The 24,232-nt window shown below is 46.6% G+C and overlaps 1 protein-coding gene across 1 annotated transcript in view; it reads left to right on the forward strand.

The window, feature by feature from the left end:
• LOC121288005 (tektin-3-like) overlaps nucleotides 1-18,253 on the forward strand; it is a 79,950-nt gene extending 61,697 nt beyond the window's left edge. The window contains exon 8 of the mRNA XM_041206213.1: nucleotides 17,830-18,253. Coding sequence (XP_041062147.1) covers nucleotides 17,830-18,133 — 304 coding nt within the window. The 3' untranslated portion in view covers nucleotides 18,134-18,253. The remainder of the gene's footprint in view (nucleotides 1-17,829) is intronic.
• The last annotated feature ends 5,979 nt before the right edge of the window (nucleotides 18,254-24,232 follow it).

Here is a 24,232-nt window from a genome sequence, read left to right on the forward strand (position 1 = left end):
TGACTTCACCTCACACCCACATGTGCATTTTCCAGTGTGGCTCACTGACAGCAAGAGCCCAGGTTAAATTTTTCCTCCATAGGTGAGGAGGCATGAAAAGCAATCCTGGTGCCCTCTACAGCCAACTCACCACAAATCAGGAATCATAGTTAGGACATTCCTGCTTTCTATGACTCAGCTCCTCTAGGCAAAGTGTCTACAGACAAGGCACTGGGGGTCAAGTTATTGAAACAGAAGTCCTTCAAAAGAAAAAAATTACAAAATAAGCACTGTAAATACATGTGTAAAAGTCAAATTTTGTTGGCTTACATATGGTAATGTCTTCAAAGGGTTGACATTCATACTTGATTTGGGCCCAAGTGAAAATCACAATGGAATACAGTAAAAAAAACAATAACACTAAAGATTTCTTATTATTATCATTCCTAATCTGATCGCAGAATCACGAACTCACAGAATCTTAACAGCACAGAAGGAGGTCACTCGGCCCATCATGTCTGCACCGGCTCTCCAAAGAGCATTATGACCTAGTGCCATTATCCTGCCTTTTTCCGGTACCCCTGCACCTTGTTTCTGTTCAAATAATCATCTAATGCCGCCTGAGTGCCTCGATTGAACCTGCCTCCACCACCCTTCCAGGCAGTGCATTCCAAACCTGAACAACTCTTTGTGTGAAAAAGTTTTTTCTCACGTCTCATTTGCTTATTTTGCAAATCATTTTAAATCTGTGCCCTCTTGTTCTTGATTCTTTTACGAGTGGGAACAGCTTCTCCCTACTATCTCCAGCTGCCTCGTGATTTTGAAAACCTCTATCAAGTCTCCTTTCAGCCGCCTTCTCTCCAAGGAGAACAGTCCCAACTTCTCCAATCTATCCGCATAGCTGAAGTTTCTCATCCCTGGAACCATTCTTGTAAACCTCTTCTGCACTCTCTCCAATGTGTTCACATCTTTCCTATGATATGGTGCCCAGAACTGGTCGGGGGCCATATTTCTCCTTGAGGCGAAGATGACTATGTTCATCATCTAGAGTGTTTGGTAGGGTTCTGTGATATGTAGGTGACTGTGCCCAGAAGGTTCTGCAAATAGGACAGGATACCACAGATGATTGAGTTTTGGATGAGTTGCTGGCTCGGGATTTCCTCATTTTGTTTACTCTTTGCCTCTGAAATGTGCTTGCTTTCGAAGGAGGCTGCACTGTTTTTTATTTGGTTGCGCCAGGTGCAGCAATCCTGGGTGAGCTTCTCCCTGGACTCAGGGTCGATATCAAGACACCTAAATAAAGCCTCCAGAGTTTCCTTTTGCACTTCCTTTGACCACCATGCAGAGCACACCCCAGACTGAAGCTCTCTAAAGAAGTTTCACTTTGGTAAGTGAGTGTCAGGCATTCTGGCTACATGACGAGCCCAACTCAGTTGGGACTGTCTCAGTATGGTGTGGACGCTTGGCATGCCAGCTCGAGTGAGCGCCTTAGTGTCTGGTATTTTGTCCTGCCATCTGATCTTCAGGAGCTTCCAAAAGCAGCTCAAGTGAAAGTGGTTGAGTTTCTTGGCATGGCACTGATACACAGTCCAAGTATCACCTGTGTAGAGCAGACTGGACAGCACTATTGCTCTATAGACTTTCAGTTTGGTAAACTGACTTACTCCTCTTCTTTCCCTGACTGATGTTTAATGTCAACCATAGGATAAACTTGCTTCGGCAATTCTTGCATGTGCCTCATCATCAATATAGACAGATCAAGAGAATACGTTGCTGAGATAAGTGAACTTACCCACTGCTAACAGGTTCTGCTCATGGACTGAGACCTTGGACATGAGATAGCGATTTCCTGGAGCAGATCAGGTACAATATTTCAGTTTTCTTCATGCTGATCATAAGGCCGAAGTTGTCACATGAATTAGTCCATGCTACATTGCATATCCAGGTCTGATCAGGCAGCTAGGACATAGTCATCGACAAACAGGAAAGTATCTCCTTGGAGACCTGAGCCTTTGCCTGGAGCTGTCTCAGATTGAGCAGCTTCCTGTCCATGCAATATTTGATTTCAATGGCAAGATCACCATCATGGAAGCCATTGGAGAACATGGTGGTGAAAAAAAAGCTGAAGTGGGTCGATGCTAGCATGCAGCCTATTTGAGTCCACTAGTGACTTCGAATGGTTCAGAAAACTCACCATCATCCAGAACGTATGCGAGTATGCCATCATAGAACTGTCGAACCATTGTAATGAATTTCTCAGGGCAGCTGAATTCCTTCATGATCTCCCAGAGGCCCTCACATCTGACTGTGTCAATGGACTTGGACAGATGAACAAACAAGATGTAGAGGCCCATGTTCTGTTCTTGGCATTTTTCCTGGAGCTGTCAAACTGCAAACATCACATCAAGTGGCTCCTCAACCTTTACTGAAACCACACTGACCCTTTTGCAGCAAGTCCTGGTTGAGATGTTGCATCAAGCGGTTCAGAAGGATTCTAGCAAAGATCTTGTTGGTGATAGAGAGGAGATTTCTCTACGATTGTCACAAGATTGGCAATTTCCTTTCTGCTGGTGCATGTGGACAATGGCAGCATCCTTGAATTCTTCTGGAATAGTTCCTTGCTCCCACATAGACTGAAAGAGTTCAGTAAGCTTGACCAGACATTGACCTCCTGCCTTTTAGACCTCAGTTGGGATAGCATCAGTTCCTGGAGCTTTGCCACTAGACAGAAGTTTGATTATGCTCATTGTTTCTAACAGTGTGGGAGGGTGATCTAGAGAACAGTTGATGGCAATCTGTGGCAGCCTGTTTATTGCTTCTTTACTGATGGATGAAGACTGATTGAAGATGTGGTTAAAGTGCTCTGCCCATCTTTCTAGAAATTGGGCTTTTTCTGTGAGCAGTGTTGATCCATTGGCACTGAGGATTGGTGCGACATCAGTAGACTGGAGCCCCTAGACATACTTAAGAGCATCGTAGAATCTCTTTCAGTCTTTGTGGTCTGCACGACTGGAATTCATTTGCTTTGTGATTTAGCCAAGTATCTTGCGTCTCTCTCAGCTTGTATTGGACAGTCCTATTAATGTTTTGGTAGGCACCATGCTTGGATAGTGATGACTTGTCATTGAGGTAAACCCCACAGATTCGATGGTTCTGGATTACCACATTGTTTTCATCAAGCATCGTTCGATGAAATTCGTTTGTCTGACTTTGGCAGGGCAGCAATCAGACAGGAGAGGTCATCGTAGAATTTATCCTTGGCTTCATCAGGGTTTGTCATGGTAGGGGTGTACACACTGATGAGATCTGCAGCGGAAGTTTAAGCACCATCAGACTATCATTCACACCATTGGGAAGGCAAGTCAACTTACTGACAAGATGGTCCATGACAGCAAAAGCCTATACCAGCTTTGCGCTGTTTTTTTTTCTTTTCTTTCATTTTCTTTTTCCCTTTTTTTATCTCCTTATGAAGAAGATGAGCAGGCAGCTCCTGTTGTAATGTCAAAAGCGATGGATTCGGCCGTCTAAATAAGAAAGTCAATTGCTGAAGGCCAGCCAATATCTTCCTGTGACTTCCTGCTTGTGGCAACAAAACTACTGTGCTCTATTTATGCTACTGCTGTCTAATTAACTGCTGTAGAAATGCAGAGAAACAGAGCATGATAATCCCACCCTGCCTTCTAAAACATGTTGATCTAGTAAGTAATTTTTTTCTTCTCTTTGTTTCGGTCCCCAGCTGAGGTTAGCCCTGGACAAGCCTGACCCCAGAGTGGAACCCAGCTTGATAGACCCTAACTTTTATTTGTTTGTTTAAATATGTGGAGAGTAGCTACTGAACAGAGGCACAGGAGTCAGCTGGTGAACTTTTAACAAAATAATAAAACATTTATTCAACAAGAAAAGATGAACTAAATTTCAATATTCTTTCACCCACAACTATACCCTTACAGATGTTTACAGATTTGTAAAGATAATACAAGTTACAAAAGCTATCTTATACTCCTAATGTACACAGTAAGTAAACAGCCCATGTAAACCTATTGCACCCTGTGGTCAGACAGACCACACTCTGAAATCAAGTGACAGATGTCACCTCAACCAGATGCTATGGATCTCTCCTCAACTCCCCCCAGATGTTTGTCACACCGTGAACCAACCAGTCTTACTTAATTTCATCCTTCACATGAGGGTTTACAACCTCCACTCTCCAAGACCTCGCCTTGGAATCTTCTCCCAAACTGATGCTTTCTCTCAGACACCTTCCATAAGGGCTAACTCCAGGGTTTCAAACTGTCATTCTGACGTTCCTCTCCCTGGGTCACCTCATGCATTCAAGCTGTCTTCCACACACTCTGACCTTCAGTTGTCTCTTTGGACATTCTTGCCTCTTGCAAGCTGCTCTCACTTTAAACCTGGTTTCTGCAGCTTTTGTCTTTTTTAAAGCTGAAGCATGGAGCCTTTCTCTCTGCCTCTCACTCTTAACTTCACTAATGGGACCTTTTCCCAGGTTCCTGTCCTTCCTTTGACTAGAAGCTCTTCTTTGGGCTTTCAATTCTTCCATTCCCCTGGATTTTTTGGGGTTTTTCTTTAGCTTGGGACTGCTATTGCTCCCCATGGCTCCAGTCTCTCCTGGCAACAATTTCAGAACCAACTGCACTCAAACAGTTTCCAAAACAACTGCTGTTTCTCTTCTGCTGTCTGTGGGAGGGACCTACCTCTCTGGGCCCCTGTTGCTAGGCAACAGTCCAATCCCTCTGCCCTTGTATATATACCTTCTCTTTAGGGGTTGTAAAACTCCTAATTAGAAATGCAAGCGCCTTTTTAAAGTGAAACCGAAACTCCATTTGACCTTTCTTAACACACAGATACAGAAATACAAATCAAACTTAAACTTTAAAGCTAAAACTCATTCCTAACACCCACAAATACCAATATAACTTACTTAAACTATCTCTATTTCCAAACAACTTTAGTATTACATAGGAACAACCTGTGTTCCTTATATGTTGCAGTCCATAACTGTTCTACTATCTTAACTTTCTTACTATCTTAACCTCAATTTTTGAGATCTGTATAGGGAAGGTACAACTAGCTGCCAATTAACAATTATCCATTAATTTCTCATGGCTCAGGTGTCTACCCCAGCTAAGAACTTAGCTGCCCGTTTAGCAACAAAAAGGTGCCTTAAATGATGCATTAGTCTCATTTCCCAGAAAGCTGTTTCCAGCCAACTGTTCCATTTCAGAACAAGGCCAAACTGTGAAAGCTTTGGTTTACAGAAGCCTTTAATTGGACAGACAATTAGCTCTGTCTCGCTGCTGCAGCCATGTAATCAATATTATCTGTCAACTATATGTACTTGGCAATTAACGCTTGTCTACCAAGACAGAGGTGATTAATCTGCTTCTTTGAGTGACTTTAACATGTGTGACAAAGTAGCATGTTCTGGGTATCTACCCAATCTGTTTCTAGTCAGCAACAAAAAGCTAGAAGACTAGCAACATTCAGTGCTGATTTTTTTTTTTTGTTTAAACCGTTAGCACTGTCCAGCCTTCTTAAGTGTGACCAGAAATGAGGAGGATTTTGTGCAGTTTCCTGCACTGCTTCCACTGGAGAGAGACCCCCCCCCACCACTGCCCTAACCCGGATAGGTTGCACTTTAGTCAACGTTTGAAATGATCCAACCACCATAAGGCTAGACTAGAATTAACTGTGAAACATGAGGGTTGAACTAGACATTGGATTTGATAGATAGATTAGAATTGCACGATTGGGCTGAAGTAGAATTGGCTATGGAAGGCTCGATAGAACTTACTGTGGGGGCCTGTACCAGACCTAGTGATGATACAGCATGGCTAGACTAGAATTGGCAGTACCACAATGGTCTAGATTAGAATTGACTGCGAGATGAGGCTGATTAAAATTGGCAGAGACAGGGAAGGATAATATAGAAATGGTTATGACGCATGGATTACACATTCCATAGGGATGGGAATGCAATGAACGATCAGCTCTGAATGTTGCGCATTTCAAGATTCTGGATTATAAATTTAGCGAGGTCACAATAGCTCAAAGTTTTTATCCTTGCTAACATTAACAGATGTCGACCAAAATGGAGGAAAGGAGTGCTTGCATTGAAGTGCCTCAGGCAGCGATGTGATCCTTCCACTTTAGCCATATCTCAAATTGAAAATCCCAAAATTGGACACTTCCTTTGCTGGCACTGCTACAACAGGGGAAATACATGAGTCACAAATGCACAGAAATATGTATCCAGAGGGATGAAGTATTGAGGGAATTGTGGAATTAAACCACAAATACACTGGGAGGAAAACACCAGTCACCACTCTGTTGCTTTGGAGATAAGCAATCTGACACTTCAGATGCAGTTATTTTGATTTCAGAGAAGTGGCCTTCACTTTAACCCTTCAAGTGTAGATATTCCTGTGGGATTGAGTGATCTCCCATAAGTGTGGCCCACAAGTGATATCTCTCCTAGACAATGCTCTGGTAGAGGCCCAAAAACTCCTGTGCCAGCTAAGAGTGGACCTTGAAGGTTTTGTCCAGCCCTCATAGATTGGAAATATCTAAGGGCTGCCAGCAACTTTCCCTCTTCTCAGATAGGTAGGTGGCCATAAGAACATAAGCAATAGAAGCCGTATATGGCCCATTGAGCCTGCTCCACCATTCAATATGGTCATGTATCTTGGGCTTCAACTCCACTATACTGCCCGCTCCCCATATCACTGATTCCCTGAGACCAAAAATCTGTCCATCCCAGCCTTAAATACATTCAATGATGAAGCATCCAGAACCCTCTGGGGTAGAAAACTCCAAAGATTCACACCCTTGTGAGTGAAGAAATTTCTCCTCATCTCAGCCCTAAAGGATCGGCCCCTGACCCTGAGACTGTATCCCCATGTTCTAAACTCCCCAGCCAGGGGAAGCAATTTCTCAGAATCCAAGCTGCCAAGCCCCTTCGGAATCTTGTATGTTTCAATGAGAACACCTCTCATTCCTCTAAACTCCAGAGAATATGGACCTGGTTTACTTAGCCGCTTGCCAGAGGACAACTCCCTCGTACCAGGGGCCAATCTAGTGAACCTTTGCTTTAGGGCTTCCAAGGTGCTTCCTATCTAGAACCAACTCAGAGCGACTGGAGAACTCCTGGATGTTGTTTCTGGCAAAGTTGGCTAATAGCTTAAAAAAAAGACACTTGCTCAAAAAGCTGAAAGTCCAGGTGCAGCCCTTATGTAAAAACAAGGAGTTAGACTGAATGTTCTTCAGAGCATAAATTTCCATGACTGTAACTCCAGATAGGCCCATTATTCAATCCCTTACGTTGCAACGGGGGGGAAAAAAACCCCCTAAGTTGAACGAAGGAACAATTTGTAACTCCACTGAGAAGTCATCGAAGTCTAGAGTCCAGGAACATTCCCCATTCCTATACTTGTGGACTTTTTACAATGTGGTCCCAAAATTCCTGGGACCAGGAGAGTGAGGGGAAGAGGGTGTGGCCGGGACACTTCCATGCCTTTGGTGTACAGAACTTTTGGGCTATGGAGGGGGCAGGTAGAACTTCATTGCCAAAATCAGTCCTTTTGGAACTTAAGTTAGTTGATTTATTGATGAAACCATGCAGCTGAAGAAACAAATGCGAGAGTTTAAAACTTTTTGTTCTGGACTCTGGTTACAGCAAAGATGGTATCGATGTTCACCCAAAACATTTAAATGCCACCCCCCCCACCCCCATACTTTCTTTGATTTCAGCTGGGGTAAGGGTAATAGGCGAAAGGTGGGCAGATCTGCTGTGCCCCAGGGCTTGCTCCTCATGGCCTTCCTGGGAGTTTTATGGCCTTTCTTAAGTGGAATTCCAGAGCCTAAAGTAATTCTGTCATTCAAGTCAAAAGATAATGAATCGTTGAAGGGTGCAGATATTATTTTTACATACAGCGTCATAGAGGCTATGGGCCTAGTGCTGGAAAATGGGATTAGAATAGTTAGATACTTGTTTGACCGGTGCTGACTCGATGGGCTGAAGGGCCTTTTTCTGTGCTGTAGACCTCTTTGACGCTATAGAGTAGAAGTAGTTACAGGGATTTCTTCAGTAAAATGCTAGAGGACCCAATTCCTTTCATGACAATAACATCATGTGGATTTACAGACTCAAACCTCTGTGCAACTTCAATAACCCAAACTGGTGGTGCACTCCACATTTACAAGATAAAAGTGGCTCACCATGCATCGGTCCCTGTCTTTGACCAAGGGACAGCTCAGAATCATAGAACTTCATGGCACAGAAGGGGGCCATTTGGCCCATCATTTCTCTGCTGGCCAAGAAAAGAGCTATCCAGCCTAATCCCAATTTCCAGCCCTTGGTCCATAAACCTGTAGACTACAGCACTTCAAGTGCATTTCTCAGTACTTTTTAAAGGCCATGAGGTCTTCTGTCTCTGTCACTCCTTTAGACAGTGAGTTCCAGTACCCCCCACCCGCCACCCTCTGGGTGGAAACAAAATCTTTCCAACTCCCCTCTAATCCTTCTGCCATAAATCGGTGCCCCCCCGTTATTGAGCTCCCTGCTAAGGGAAATAGGCCCCTCATAACCTTATATACCTCAACTAAATCTCCTCTCAACCTCCTCTGTTCCAAAGAAAACAGCCCCAGCACGTGAGAGACAGGATATTAACAACAGTGAAATATTTGCAATGAAGAATTTTTATGTCCAAGTTGCTTCAGAAGGCAAAACACTAAATCCAAGTTGTCCAAATAAGACTTCAGGACCAAATACCATTGAAGAGTTACAGCTTTTCCATTTTTTTTAGATATTGAATAACCTGCTGGGAATTTCAATCTTTTTAAAAAAATGTTTTTCAAGTCTAAAAATGACTATTGACAATAATAGCAAATAGGCATGCAGTACGTTAGACTAGTCCATTATTTTAATGCAGGCTTTACTCCATTTATTTTAATCAGCGATTCACCTTGAAAGGTCTTTATCTTCGGTTTGTTTGCGACCAGCAATAATGGGGAGAAAGGAATGTTTAGTTACTTAGTTACTTGGTTCAGTTCATACCCTATGCCTGGGTATAGATGGGGCAGAATTTTCCTGTTGGCGAGCATGCTAGCGCATAAGATGATGCGTGGTGACATCGGGCGAACATCCTGACATCACCGCGCGCCATCGTGATATTTCGGAGGGCGGGCGCGTGATGATCTCCGAAGCTCGCCCGCCATTAATTAATGGACCACTTAAGGCCCTTGAGGAACCAGTTGATGGCGATTTTTTGCGGCCCGTGTGACCTTCAGGTCGTCTTCCGGGCGCAACTGGCAGGCGGGTAGGACACACTCGTATAAACCTCATCCAGGGGCTGGATAAGAGGGCTCAGTGGGGTCGTGATTGTGCTCAGTCAGATATTTAATTTGGAAAGTTACCGATACTTGCCTGTGTGAGCAGAAATACTTCAAAACTCATACCAGCTGCTTGGATGGGATTCATAGCCTTCAGGTCAGCGCTCAACAGTGAAGATCCTTTTTGGGGCCTGCAGGTTCAAGAATCCTTCCCTTAGCCTGGGAATGGGAGTTGTGCTCTCCACTGGAGGCACCCCCTCTGAGAAGGCAGGGAGGGCCAGAAGGGGGTGGAGGCCAGAAGTGCATATTCAGCCTCCAGGGGAACCACCTTTAGGGGGACAGGCGGAGGCACAAGGGGCGCAGGGCCAAGAGGTAGTCCAAGGTGGAAGGGGCCACAGAAGATGCCACTATCCTGCTGCCAGTGTTTACAGGCAGCTACCTCAATATGTCTGAGGTGCAGTGCCAAAGGAGACTCCGTCTCTCAAGGGAGACAGTCAACTCTATTTGTCAGATGATTGGCCCTGAGATCTCCCCTAACTGTGTGGGTGGACACCCCACGCTAGTGGCTCTAAAGGTCACAAGTGACCTCGACTTAGATGCCTCTGGCTCCTTCCAGGGCTCGGTGGGTGATCTTTGCGGTGTCTCCCAATCAGCTGTCCACACCTGTGTCAAGCAGGTTACCAACACTCAGTTTAGGCCTGCATTGACCTTCATCCATTACCGCTGGGAGCAGGCAAGCTAGGCACAGCGAGCCAGAGGCTTCGCGGCCATTGCTGGCTTCCCCTGTGTCCAGGGTGCTATAGACTGTACACATGTGGCCATCAAGGTGCCAGCAGGTGAGCCCAGTGCCTTCGTCAACAGGAAGGGCTTCCACTCCATGAACGTGCAGATAGTGTGTGACCACAGGATGCTGATTCTACAAGTCTGTGCAAGGTACCCAGGCAGCTCCCACGACGCCTACATCCTCAGACACTCCCAGGTGCCGGGGCTCTTCAGTGCTCCAGCCCGGCTGGATGGATGGCTGCTGGGTGACAAGGGCTATCCCCACAGAAGGTGGCTCATGAAGTCTCTCCGTCATCCAAGAACAGAAGCTGAGCAGCGGTACAATAGGAGCCACGTCTCCACAAGGGCTGTGGTGGAGAGAACCATCGGTCTTCTCAAGATGTGCTTTTGATGCCTGGACCATTCGGGGGCGCGCTCCAGTACCCCTCAGATCATATGTCGCTTATAGTGGTTGCATGCTGCACTCTCCACAGTCTAGCTCTGCAAAAGGGGGACGCTGTGGATGAAGAAGGTGTAGACACAGTTGCTGCAGCTGCACACGATGAGTCCAGCAGTGAGTCTGAGGATGAGCAGGAAATGCTGAGGGGGGCATACCCCAGGGAGGCAGGGACACCTGGGAGGCTTTAATCCAATGAACCTTCAGCTAGAACACCACAGATGGACCTCCAACAGAAGTCTGGGCTGCAGGCTCCACACTCGATATCTGAATGCAAAAGCTGCCTGGATAGGAACATTAACTAAGGGCCTTGTCAATAAAGCTCAATGTGACACAACTCACTCATTACGTCATGGGTAACTATCCACCTGCAGAGGAAAAGAGGCACCCTCAGCCATGGCCACATGTCTAAATTTAATGATATAACAAAGTGAACTTAAGGAAACAAAATGACAAGGATGTTGAACAGCACACCAACTAATCATGACCTCAATGCGGGGCAACACAAAAGCACCAGTGAGAAACCTGTGGTGTGCCTAAGGTGCCTTATGTTTATGCTTTTGGGTGCGACGTCTAGGTGCTGCCCCTGACTGGGACTGGAATCTGAGCCAGCCTGCTGACTCTGCTGTCCTGTTGGCCTTGATGACCTTGGCGGCCATCCTCTGGCCTGTGGAGCCTGTGCTGGCCCCGCCTGGGAGGGAGCGGCCAGTCCCACAGCTGGCATCTCACCAGTTGTCGCAGACTCATCAGATGCAACGGTCACTAGCAGAGGGGCAGAGGAACTGCTGCCCTCATCCAGAGCGCCCTGAGAGGTGCCCGCAGAGATGACAGGCAGCTGCTGCGCCGACGTTAGGTTGCTTCAGAACTCCTTGCTCACTGTAGATCAATGGGCACCAAGCTGGGAAACTTGGTGCTCAGACCATCTCCCACACTGGCACTGACCAGTTGAGGCCAATGCCGATATGTGGGCTTGCTGGTCTGAGCGTATCCCCAGGAAGCCCTGATTGGTCTCCTGGAGGAGCCTCTCCATGGAGGAAGCTTGGCGCTTGGCCATGAGGCGCATTGCATTGGCAATGGTTCACGTGGACTCCTCCACCATGGAGACCAAGCCAAGCATAGCCTCATGTATCTCTGCCAGATCCTCCCGCACACCCTGCTGGACTTCCAGCATTTTCTGCCCCATGGACAATTCCAGAGGCCCATCATCAGCCACCAACTGAGCATGTGCCTAGTCCCCTGCAGTCCTCCGACTGCTGGGGCCATGGGCACTCTCTGTCTCCGCCAGCTCCTCCAGCGAATGTGAAGTGCCCTCACCGCTGTGCTCCTGGACACTGGCCAATGATCTAATTCCCACTGAGGTGCTAGTATCTGCGCTGGTGCCTACCTGGCAGAGATTGGTGTGATGCTGGTGGGTCAGAGACTTCAGGACCTTCAGGTGTGAGAGGGGGCCCCTGTGCCTCCTCCTCCTGGCCCTGATCCACTGGTGCTGAAAGGAGGAACAAGGACATTTGATTAGTTAACGTGGAGACAATATCAACGTGCATCCCTGTCCCTGGATCATTATGCACTCATCCTTCCATAGGCATTGGTCAAGCCATGTTGCGAACTTCAATCACTGGACATTCAGCACTGCCATGGCTGCCGGGACACTAATGGTGACCTCACTGCTGGGCAAACATAACTGCCTGTGGCACCCCAGCCTCACTGACACTGGTGGAACTGGGCACACGGCGCCTCTCCAGATCCAGGGCCTCCTGCTCGAACCTGGTAACGATGTCCAACTGGGCCGGCCCTCCACCTTTCCTCAGCCGCTCGGCGACATTATGTGCATTCTTCTCCTGAAAAGGAGAAAAGAGCATTGATTAGTGCAACTTGTACCTGGATTCTCTTCGATGCCGTCCCACCCCAACCAGACTGGGACATTGCAGGGCTCGAGTGCCTTCTCACTCCGCTGCTGCCGAACACTCACACAAAGATGTCAAGCTTGTTCCCACCCCCCCCCCCCACCTCACTTGGCCAAATGAAGCCTACATCACATTTGGCACATACGGTCCAACCTTGCAAAGCAAGGAGGTGCAAGCACGTGGAACACAAAGGGCAGCAGATGGATCGGTGCCCCACCACCTGGAAGCTGCCCTCCCAGCCTGTCACCACCCTGACTTTGACATGTTTTGCAGTTCCAGCACTGCGCCCAGGTGCTGATCCTCCAGGTTGCCCCCAGAACAGTCATGTGGGTCTCAGTGTACCACATGCTGCGGGTGCAGAACCCATCTCATCACCGCCATCTCAGGTTGACCTTGGCAGGGGCAATACCTGCTGGCCCACCCAGCGAAGGACACATGCCGGCAATGAATCAATGCAGTAACTGCACTCAGAGTTGGCGGGGGCGGGGGGAAAGCCTACCTGTTGGGTCAGGTGACCAGTGCCAACATGGTACTCACCCTTCCAGAGCGCAAAAGGTCATCAAAGCGCTTGCGGCACTGGATCCAGGCGCGTCTCACCACATTGTGGGAGCTCACCACCTCCGACACCTCCTCCCAGGCACGTTTGGTCATGTGGGGGGGGGCCTCCTCCTCCTGTTCCCTGGGAACGAGGACCTCCCCCCCCCCCCCCCCCACCCCCATGCTGCGACCTCCTCGAGGAGGGCAACAAGGCAATCATATGAGAAACAGGGGACAGAGTGCCCCCGTCCCCCTGCCCTACCCTCCTGCCCGGCTGCTCACCAGTAGCGCTCTGGGGAGCCCTTCCGCTGGCCACGTTTGACAGCCATTGCAAGGCTGCGGGAGCACTTTTAAACAGGCCGCCGGCTCGCCGTTGGACCCTGGGGTCATAGCAGTCCCGCCACTGCCCGCCCACTCCTGCTGTCCACGGGAGCGATCGGGTCCACGCCCGTTCCTGCATAGCCCACCCGACAGGCAGGAAATTCTGCCCACAAACTCAAAGGAAAAGGCAGCAACGGATTTTCTTGGAAAATGCTAATAATCTGACCCATACGCTAAGATATCAAAGGATGAATATTTCCCATTTAGAAGTAACTGTAGTGATATTTTGTGATCGTAGTTCACCTGAGGTCACCCACACCAGCGTGATTTTAAATGTACTCTAATGAGCCTGAAATTTTAGAGGAATGTTCTCCTGGTCTCTCGCTGTAACCCCAGCAGGGAACTAGCAAGGATTCCAGAGGTACAGCAAGTGACCATAGTGGTTCATTTACAACATTTCTCTCGTGGTTTCATCAGTCTCTGACCAAAGTTGCAGCAGAGACTAAAGGACCTCTGGCAGGATTTCAGGGTGCAGTCATGTATATTGAAATTTATGGCCTCAATCACTGAAAGAAACTAACGGCTTCATATTTCTGCAAATACTTGGAAGAAAGTCTATTGTGTTCCCTGTAGTAAATCAGCCCAAATACAAGAAACAGCCACTGGTCCAAAATTCAGCAACTGCTCACATTTCAGTCAAACTCGGGTCTTGGACAGCTCAGCAGGTCTGGTAGCATCTGTGGAGAACATCATGGTGTTAATGTCACTTGACCAGTAAAGTCAAGAGGCCTGGACTAATTGTCTGGAGACACACGTTCAAATCTCACCGCAGCAGTTGGTAATAGAAAGTTAGTATCAGTCATAGTGACCAGGTAACTATTGGATTGTTGTAAAAACCCATCTGATTTACTCATGTCCTTTAGGGAAGGAAATCTGCTTTCCTTACCTGGTCTGTCCTATATATCACTCCAGACCCACAGCAATGTGCTTGACCCTTAACTGCCCTCTGCAGTGGCCCCATACGCGAAGGCAATTAGGGTCATAAATAAGTTCTGCTTTTGCCAGTGACACCCAGATCCTGTGAATGTATTTTTTAAAATAAAACAATGCAACGTATAAAAATAAATTTAAAAAAAAATGAATAGTTGTCTGTTGGGTCAGTGGTAGCACACTAGACACTGAGACAGGAGGTTGTGGTTTCAAGCCCCACTCCTGTGGCTTGACGCTGACTATTAGGGGTAGAAATGTGTTTTTACCTATTTGCAAAGCCCCTAATTCATGTTGTGCTATGATCTGGGAGGCCCAAGGCCTGCCCAAAATGCAATGTGCTGTACACAGAGACCTTATCTAAATTATGTGGGTGAGCTGCCAGTGCCCACCACATCTCCATAGGCAAGTTATTTATTTCAGACACCTAATATTATCCGTGAGGCGCTGTGGGCCATCAGCAGCGACAGAACTGTACGCAAACAGAATCTGTAACCTCATGGACTGGAATTTCCCCCACTCTGCTATTACCATCAAGCCAGAGGATCAACCCTGGTTCAATGAAGAGTGCAGGAGAGCATGCCAGGAGCAGCACCAGGCAAACCTAAAAATGAGGTGTCAACCTGGTGAAGCTATAACACAGGACTAGTTGCATGCCAAACGGCATAAGCAGCAAGTGACAGACAGGGTTAAGTAATACCACAACCAACGGATCAGATCTAAGCTCTGCAGTCCTGTCACATTCAGTCGTGAATGGTGGTGGACAATTAAACAACTCACTGGAGGAGGAAGCTCCACAAATATCCCCATTCTCAATGATGGAGGAGTTTGGCACATCAGTGCAAAAGATAAGGCTGAAGTATCTGCAGCAACCTTCAGCCAGAGGTGCCGAGTGGATGATCCATCTCGGCCTCCCATGGAGGCCCCCAACATCACAGATTCCAGTCTTCAGCCAATTCGATTCACTCCATGTGATATCAAGAAATGGCTGAAGGCACTGGATACTGCAAAGGCTATGGGCCCTGACAACATTCCGGCAATAGTACCGAAGACTTGTGCTCCAGAACTTGCCATGCCCCTAGCCAAGCTGCTCCAGTACAACTACAACACTGGCATCTATCCAGCTATGTGGAAAATTGCCCAGGTATGTGCTGTACACAAAAAACAGGACAAGTCCAGCCTGGCCAATTACTGCCCCATCAGTCTACACTCGATCATCAGTAAAGTAATAGAAGGGGTCAACAACAGTGCTATTAAGTGGCACTTGTTTAGCAATTACCTGCTCAATGACACCCAGTTTTGGTTCCACCAGGGCCACTCAGCTCCTTACCTCATTACAGCCTTGGTTCAAACATGGACAAAAGAGCTGAATTCCTGAGGTGAGGTGAGAGTGACTGCCCTTGACATCAAGGCATTATTTGACAGAGTGTGGCATCAAGGAGCCCTAGCAAAACTGGAGCCAATGGGAGTCGGGGGAAAACTCTCCACTGGTTGGCGTCATACCTAGCACAAGGGAAGATGATTGTGGTAGTTGGAGGTCAGTCATCTCAGCTCCAGGACATCACTGCAGGAGTTCCTCAGGGTAGTGTCCTCAGCCCAACCATCTTCAGCTGCTTCATCAATGTCCTTCCTTCCATCATGAGGTCAGAAGTTGAGATATTCGCTGATGATTGCACAATGTCCAGCACCATTCTCAAATCCTTAGATACTGAAGCAGTCTGTGTCCAAATGCAGCATGACCTGGACAATATTCAGGCTTGGGCTGATAAGTGACAAGTAACATTCGCACAGCACAAGTGTCAGGCAATGACCATCTCCAACAAGAGAGAATCCAGCCTTGATGTTCAGTGGCATTATCATCACTGAATCCCCCACTATCAATATCCTGGGGGTTACCATTGACTGGAAACTGAACTGGACTAACCATATAAATACTGTGGCTATAAGAGCAGGTCAGAGGCTAGGAATCATATGACGAGTAACTCATCTCCTGATTCCCCAAAGCCTGTCTGCCCTCTACAAGGCCAAAGTCAGGAGTGTGATGGAATACTCCCCTCTTGCCTGGATGAGTGCAGCTCCCACAACACTCAGGAAGCTCGACACCATCCAGGACAAAGCAGCCTGCTTGATTGTCACCACATCCACAAACATTCATTCCCTCTACCTCCGACGCACAGTAGCAGCAAGCAGTGTTTATCATCTACAAGATGCAGGAATTCACCAAGGCTCCTTCGACAGCACCTTTCAAACCCACGACTCTACCATCTAGAAGGACAAGGGCAGCAGATACATGGGAACACCACCACCTCGAATGTCCCCTGCAAGTAACTGACCATCCTGGCTTGGAAATATATCACCGTTCCTTCACTGTCGCTGGGTCAAAATCCTGGAACTCCCTCCCTAACAGCACTGTGGATGTACCTACACCACAGGGACTGCACCGGTTCAAGGAGGCAGCTCACCACCATCTTCTCAAGGGCAGCTGGGGATGAGCAATAAATGCTGGCCCAGCCAGCGAAGCCCACATCCCGTGAATGATTAAAAAACAATAAAAACAGCCTGCTGTAAGATTCCACTTTGAAAGTACTTAATTCCCTGCTGGAAATGTTCACACTGAAGGAGGTATGCAATGAAAAGTTTTTCAATATGTTGAGTTTTTTTGAGATCATTTATTATTTAACCGAAGCAAAATCAATGATACACATTATGTTGTCACCCTGTGAAATATATTATTCATGTTGAGTTTATGCTAACACTGGAAAGCTTTACTAAATACTTCAACTGGTGTCAGGGCCCCTTTACCAAATCACTGATGCTTAAAAGTCAATAGTGCGTTTACATAGGCATATATATACTATATATATGTATACTGACATACATATTGTACATATATATATGTACGCACACTGAAATGTAATTGGATTTGTGCAAATGGAAGAGAAAATTGGAACCTATAAGATAAATTCAGAGCTCCTGTTTATCTAGTAGGGTGCTGCATTCAAGTGAGCATGGGTCAGAAAATCAAGGCCCTCATGTTGTAGATACTGCGGATGCTGGAAATATGAAATAAAAACAGAAAATGCTGGAAAAACTCAGAAGGTCTGACAGCGCCTGTTTCTCTCTCCACAGATGCTGTCAGACCTGCTGAGTTTTTCCAGCATTTCCTGTTTTTATCCCCTCATGTTGTAGCCCTGTCTCTGACAGGTGCTGCTTTTTATCACGGCTCGATGGTAGTACTTTTGCCTCTGCTAGAAACAACTTGGCTGCCGTGATTGCTACTTCAGTGACTACACCTCAAAATCCTTTGGCTATCCTGGGATGTCTTGAGGTTGGAAAGGTGCTTTTAAACCCACATCTTATTTTTTTCTTACGTTTCCACAGAGGGAGGGCATGAGCACCAAATTCATCATACCTTCCAAAGTAAGATAAAACCTAGACCTTTACCTCTCTCCCTGAAAAAGGTGGTGAGACTGGCTCTTCAAATGGCTTAGTGCATGCATGTTACAAAAGCTGATTCTCTTTCCTCTGCAGGTTGGTCTGTGAAGTATATACCATCGACGCAACCATACAAACATTGAAACAACGCCTGCAAGAGGCACAAAATGCTCTGCAACTGCTGGTGCAAACCAAGTCTGTCCTGGAATATGACATTGGTGTGAAGGCCAACTCCCTCTTCATAGATCAGGAGAAATGCATGGGGATGCGTAGAACCCTTCCCAACACACCACGCTTGATTGGTTGCACTCAGCTGAATATGGGCACTTATTGTGCTCCCCCACTCCCTGAAAAGAAGCCGTGCAATTGTGGGTGCAAAAATAAAAAGAAAGTAACATAAAGGAATTAAAACAATGGAGCCCCTAGGCTTCAGTTAAGTGCATGTTTTGGTCTGTTTCAGAAAACAAGGCTTGAATATTGTGGAAAAATAAAATAAAGAAAATTGGTGGTTTAACAAAAACGTTCTGATGTGGTGTGTTTGTCAAATTTACTAGACTGCGCTTGCCATTTTTCTGACCTGTCACTGCATGCACATTATTCATTATCCCCCTCGAAAGGAATTTATAATTCTTCAAGACTACCCCACCACCCGCAACCAAACGCCTGATTTTTAATGTAGCTTAATTTTCTTCTCTTTTTTTCCCTCTCTGTGCTGACACACAGTTTGTAAATATGTGCCAGCAGCATTCTTGAACTAATTCCCTACGCTAACACAATAGCTGACCAGGCTGACTGATTTGGCTCCCTTTGCTTTTAAGAGAAAACACAAATGGGTGCAAAACACCACCTCTTCATTATCACTGGGTCAAAGTCCTGGTAAACAGCTGGTGGTAACAAAATCTCGAGGTTTGGAATTACTCCATTGTGCTATAGCTTTGTAACTTGTTCTAAGCTAACAATTACCCTGTTCATAAAATATACTGAACCTATAATCTCCCTATAATTTCTCACAAATCGTTGTATTGCAAACCTACAGTTATGGTCACCCTAGTTGCAGGACAGTTTTGAGGCACTGACCATTTCACTATAACCTGAAAGGATGTATGCTCGCTTATGTCATTCTTTTCTTGACAAGATCTTAGTTGGATCGTCAAGTGTATGAAACAAAGTTGGATTGTCATGTCAGAGGGTTGAGTTAATTTGTGCTATGCTGTCCAATCGCTGGGGAATCAGTTTACAATGTTGCATCCCCTAAAGTTTTTTTACGTTCTTTCATCCAGGGAATTCATGCAATAATCATCAATTAATAGAACCCTCTTCTGTGATCGGTGTACTCGGAAATCTGGCTAGAAACCTGGGAATATTTACACACATAGGGAAAACAACAGCCCTCAGATTTGCTTTGTGATTGAAAAAAAATTGTGTTTCTTTGAAAACTGGAAGCATTTAAAACAATCCTAAGCTCAGTTATCTTCAGCTGCTTCCACAACGACATTCCCTCCAACATAAGGCCAGAAGTGGAGCTGTTGGCTGATGGTTGCAGTGATCAGCTCCATCTGCAATTACTAAGATAATGAAACAGTCCATGCCTGGATGCAGCAAGGACCTGGACAACATTAAAGTTTGGAAAGTCAGCAACATTATGCTACGCAGTTGCCACAAAATGGCCAACTCTAATGAGAGGTGCTTTCTGCCTCTGCCTGACATTCAACAATAATCTGGGAGAAGATTAAAAGCCACTTGAACAAGCACAGACTAATAAAGGAGAGATAGCACGGATTTGTGAGGGGAAAAGAATCATGTTGGGCTAACTTGACTATTTTGGTGAAGTAACAGGGAGGGCGGCTGAGGGCAGTGCAGTTGATGTTGTGTATATGGACCTTTGTTTGATGAACTACCACACAACAGGCTCGTTAGCAAAATTTGCATAAAAGGGGCAGTAACAGCATGGACATAAAATTGGCATAGGGATAGAAAAAAGTGTAGGCATAATTCCTTTGCTTCACATCATCTCCATTGGCATCAAAGAGGCCTAGAACTGCTTTTGTGGACTGCTCTGAGCTGCTGGCCGCTACCAGTGTGACTCACACAGCCATCTATGACGAGAAGGGCACTCACGAGGACATCATCTGTGTGCACCTGAAGGCATCGAGTATTCAGAGCCAAACTAGTGAAATAACACCAGGATACCAAATTTGGGCCACATAGGTTCAGGCGGTATCTTTGTAGCTCACTCTGCAATCAACAAACTGCAAGATGGACTCTGCACTAGCATCATCTAAAGAGCCAAAACAGGCAAATTGCTGGTTAAGTCATTTTTAAGATCTTTTTGTATTGCAAAGTGTCTGGAGTGTTTTTGGATGATTTGTTGTGTGTTCCTGGATTTGCCGGAAGTGTTACCGCCTTCTCTCAGGGAAGGCAGAGGAGGTGACCTGTCCATGCAAAATTTGTAACGTGTCTGGGGTCTGCAGTGGGAGTGCCGCTGTGTCTGCAGCACAGCAGGGAGATGGAGCATATGCAGCAGAGAGAACAAGCTCTGCGCATGCCCTTTGCCAACCTGGGGCTGGACTCCTCCATGCTGCTTGAAAGTGTCAAGAGGCTGCCTGGCAGACCAAGCAATACACCCAGCAGTGCATCAGTGTTCTCCTGTATGCTGCCCATTGAGGTCTTCATCTGCATCCTCTGCAACAGAACTCATCTGGAACCTTGCCATCCGGTGAGCTGGCAAAAGAACCATCCTTTCCCCTGGGCCTCACTTCTGCCCACTGATGCCTGAGTGACACACCATGTGCTGATCCCAACTCTATACTTGTGTCCAAGCTATGTACAATGCCATTATCTGAACTGAGGGCTGCAAGTGTCAGATCAAATGATGTGGCCACTTAGACAGTGTTGTGCTGTTGCTCTCCTTCTGCCTCAGACTGCTCTGTGTGGCACAGGAGTTCTCATATTAGAATAGGTGACTGGGCTCTCAGCCAAGCCTCATTATGTACGCTTGGCTGAGAACCCAGACAGCTAATAGAACACCAGAACACCTGCTCCCCAGAGGAAACATTGTTTGATTGGCAGCTCAGGCTCTCTGATCTCTGCAGTCAATTTCAGAATGTTCGTGGGTTTCAAGGGTTTGTGGCTTTTGAAACATCAAAGTGCCTGGATGATTGACACTTTTATTAGCTTGCAGTCCAAACTTTTTTTTCAAGCACAGTAGAAAGTTATCAATGGGTTACTTTTTCTCAAAGCATTTTTTTTACACATCCCTCTATACACTGTGAGGTTAATTGATTCTAGTAAGTATACAGTCGTCAATGGGCAAGTAAGTGCCATAGCTTGGCATAGAGAGCATGAGGGTCCATGGGGGGTGCATAGAGGGACACTGGGGGCATGAGGGGTTTGAAAGTGTTGGTGGAAGGGCAGAGCTTGGAATGGAGGACATGAGAGAACATAGTAGGTGGGTGGCGGGGCCATAACTTGACAAAGGGAGCATGAGGAGGGACTTTTGAACTTATCTTTGATAAGATGCACATTAGGGTTCACAACTCATCTGAGGGGCCGTGAACTACGACTCTTTAAAAACCTGGCCCGACTTCATGAAAATTGCGGAAGAATAGGAGATGCCTATCTCCACAATGGAGCCGGCCAGGCCAGGAGTACCAGATATGGGCTCGACAGAAATCAGCCTGCACCCTTTAAAGGCTCTCCGGAAAATTACACGGCCCAGGAATAGGGTAGGAAATCCTGGAATTGGGATTGGGACCCACCCATCATTTTTAAGGTGTTCCCAAGTCAACCCGACTCAGTGAAAATCCAGGCCAACCTGTGAATTTTCCCATTCCTTCCGAGGCAGGTTAGGATGAGTGACCTGGAGCAAAGTTGGAAAATATCACGCCTGTTTGGCTACACCACGTGTTCCTGTGATCTTGCCAGAGGTGGGGTGAAAGTGCCAGAGGGTGCCCGCGATGGGTAACCAATTAGTCCCATTATTGGGCTTCTTGGATGATGGTGCTGCTGGGATCTTCCTCACGTTGGATGGAGCCCAACAAGTAACCGGAGGCAACCTCCCAGCTGGTGGGACTGGAGGCCAAGCAGCGCTGAAGGATCTCCAATCAGGCCTGGTCTGCCCGCTATCCTTAATTGGATGGGGCTCCTCGAGGTGGTTTCCCAACTGGTTGCCTCCAGGCCGATATTGGCTGACGTCCCACCACACCCCCTTCCGAGCTCCTGACCCAGAATTGAGGTCAGCGTTGGAATTGCAACCCATCCGGGGAAACTCAATCTATTATCTCACACTGAAAGCACTATAAACGTTGTCTGGCACTATAAATACAGCCCTACAAAGGAAAACATCACACGCAGTTACTCAGCCCAATTTTAATCCATTCAAAACATATACACCTACACAGAGTTAAAATTGGGCTCCTCTATGTTCATGTGGAAGACTGAAGCTGCTGCAGCAGATGTCCGTCTGTGTGTTTGCATACATACGAAGAGAGGTGGTATAGATTTCTTACTCTAAATACTGAAAGCCTTCTAGCCCATAGGAAAAGATGACTCATTTCCTGGCAGTGTAATCTCCTAGACTTGGCAATGCCTGTACCTGTGAAACCTCAGTCCAGATGCTGTTAACTAAACCCTGAAGAGCACAAACTATGGAGCATCTGTGTTTGTTTAATTAGTGTGATTACCTTGTGAAACACATTGATTTAAAACAAATGGTTGATGAGTTAGTGCTAATTCTTTGTTGTACAGAGACAAAGCTATGTTCAGTTGAATCTGAACGGCTTGTTTGAAAACCGAACAACATTCTGTTCCAAACACCTCTGTATTTTCGGATTAAAATTCCTTTCAAGCATCCAAGTAAAGCAAGGCACAGACAAGGGAGGAAACTTCTGCCAGTGAAGGGACCTGGTTGTCTGCAGTAATGCTCTCTCTCTCTCTTTCTCTCCCTCTGTCACACAGAAAGCAAGAGAGGTTCAAAGGAAAATTCAATGTAAATAAGGGCATAATGAAGCAGACTTGAGTAGCTTGTTTTGCCAGCACATCACACCCTCAAAAACATTAACAACTTATATTTATATAGGACTTTCAACATAGTAAGACCTCCAAGGTGCTTCACGGGAGCATTATCAGACAAAATGTGACAGCGAGCCACATTAAAAGATATTAGGTCAGGTGAGGTAAGTTGTAAGAAGCGCCTTAAAGGAGGGGAGAGAGGCGGAGAAGTTCAGTGAGGGAATTCCCGAGTTTAGGACTGAGGCAGCTGAAGGCATGGCTGTTGAAGCGGAGCGATTAAAATCAGGGATGCTCAAGAGGCCAGAACTGGAGGAGGTCAGGGAATTCAAAGGGTGATGGGACTGGATAGATATAGGAATGGAACCAGGTGAGGGCAGCATCGAAGTACTAAAGCCATCAGACTTATCATCTGATGGGATGGATTCTCAAGGTAGATGAAGTATAGAGTTTACTTTCAGTGGTCCCCTACCACTGAACAAAGAGAAAAAGGAGAGATCAGGTGGTGTTACAAAGGGTCTGTCTGCTCCTGCCATTATCCCAGCAACCTTACCTATAGACCAAGGCACACATCTCCCTCACAACTGCAGGCATTTAAAGGGCAGTGTCATCTGTTGCAAGGAGACCAGTCAGCTTTCATCATAGGGTAATATAGGGTGTCACTGCAGAAACATTGGAAGGCCAGTGTAGCGGGTGCTAATTCAATAGTTAAGTGCCTGTGTTATCCTTGAAGAATCTCTGCTATCCATGTGGCATTAGGAAAATGGCCACAAGCCCCTTCTGTAGCAATGTGCTCTGCTGAATTACCATTAAGATCCATTCTTTTCCTCAATGGGTAAGAAAAGCTCCAGTGTTAAATGGGGGCTGGGGGTGGGGGGTATGAGGGGAGACCAATTGACCAGTGGGGTAAGCATCAGGCTTGCCAACAGGAGACCCAAGCCTGGGTCCTCTTTTCAATAAACTAGTCCCAAGTCCTGCTAGAACCCTGTCCCAATTACATGGAGCTGACAGGGAGAACGTGGCATGAGTTTGAGGCCGGGAAAAGGTGCAAGTTTTCTCCAGCAGTCTGGTAAGTGTTGGGAATTGTGTGGGGGTGGGGCTGTAGGGAAGGGTAGGAAGGTGATTATGGTCAGGGGCAGGGCAGGGCAGGGAAGCCCAGGGCCCTTCGATTCCTTTTCTGGCCTGAAGGAACACGCCTTCTCTTACTGGCACACAAGGAAAGGCTTGAACAAAACAACATCACTTCAGCCCCCTTCTGGGTCAAATGCTCATTCACTCCTGGTGAGGTCAAGGTTAAAATGTAGCCAATGTCTTAATGGCATCATCAGAACCCAATTTTTAAATTTTAATGAGGTCCTCACCTGTTTGTCATAAGAGCCTGGCTGACTGGTCAAAACGTAACTGTCAAAATGCACATGGAGCGAGCACAGTGAAGATCTACTCGGCGAAGGAGGTCACAAGGATTTTAATTCCCTTTAAGTCCTGTTCCTAT

The sequence above is a fragment of the Carcharodon carcharias genome, chromosome 15 (genome assembly GCF_017639515.1).
Source record: "Carcharodon carcharias isolate sCarCar2 chromosome 15, sCarCar2.pri, whole genome shotgun sequence".
Lineage (NCBI taxonomy): Eukaryota > Metazoa > Chordata > Chondrichthyes > Lamniformes > Lamnidae > Carcharodon > Carcharodon carcharias.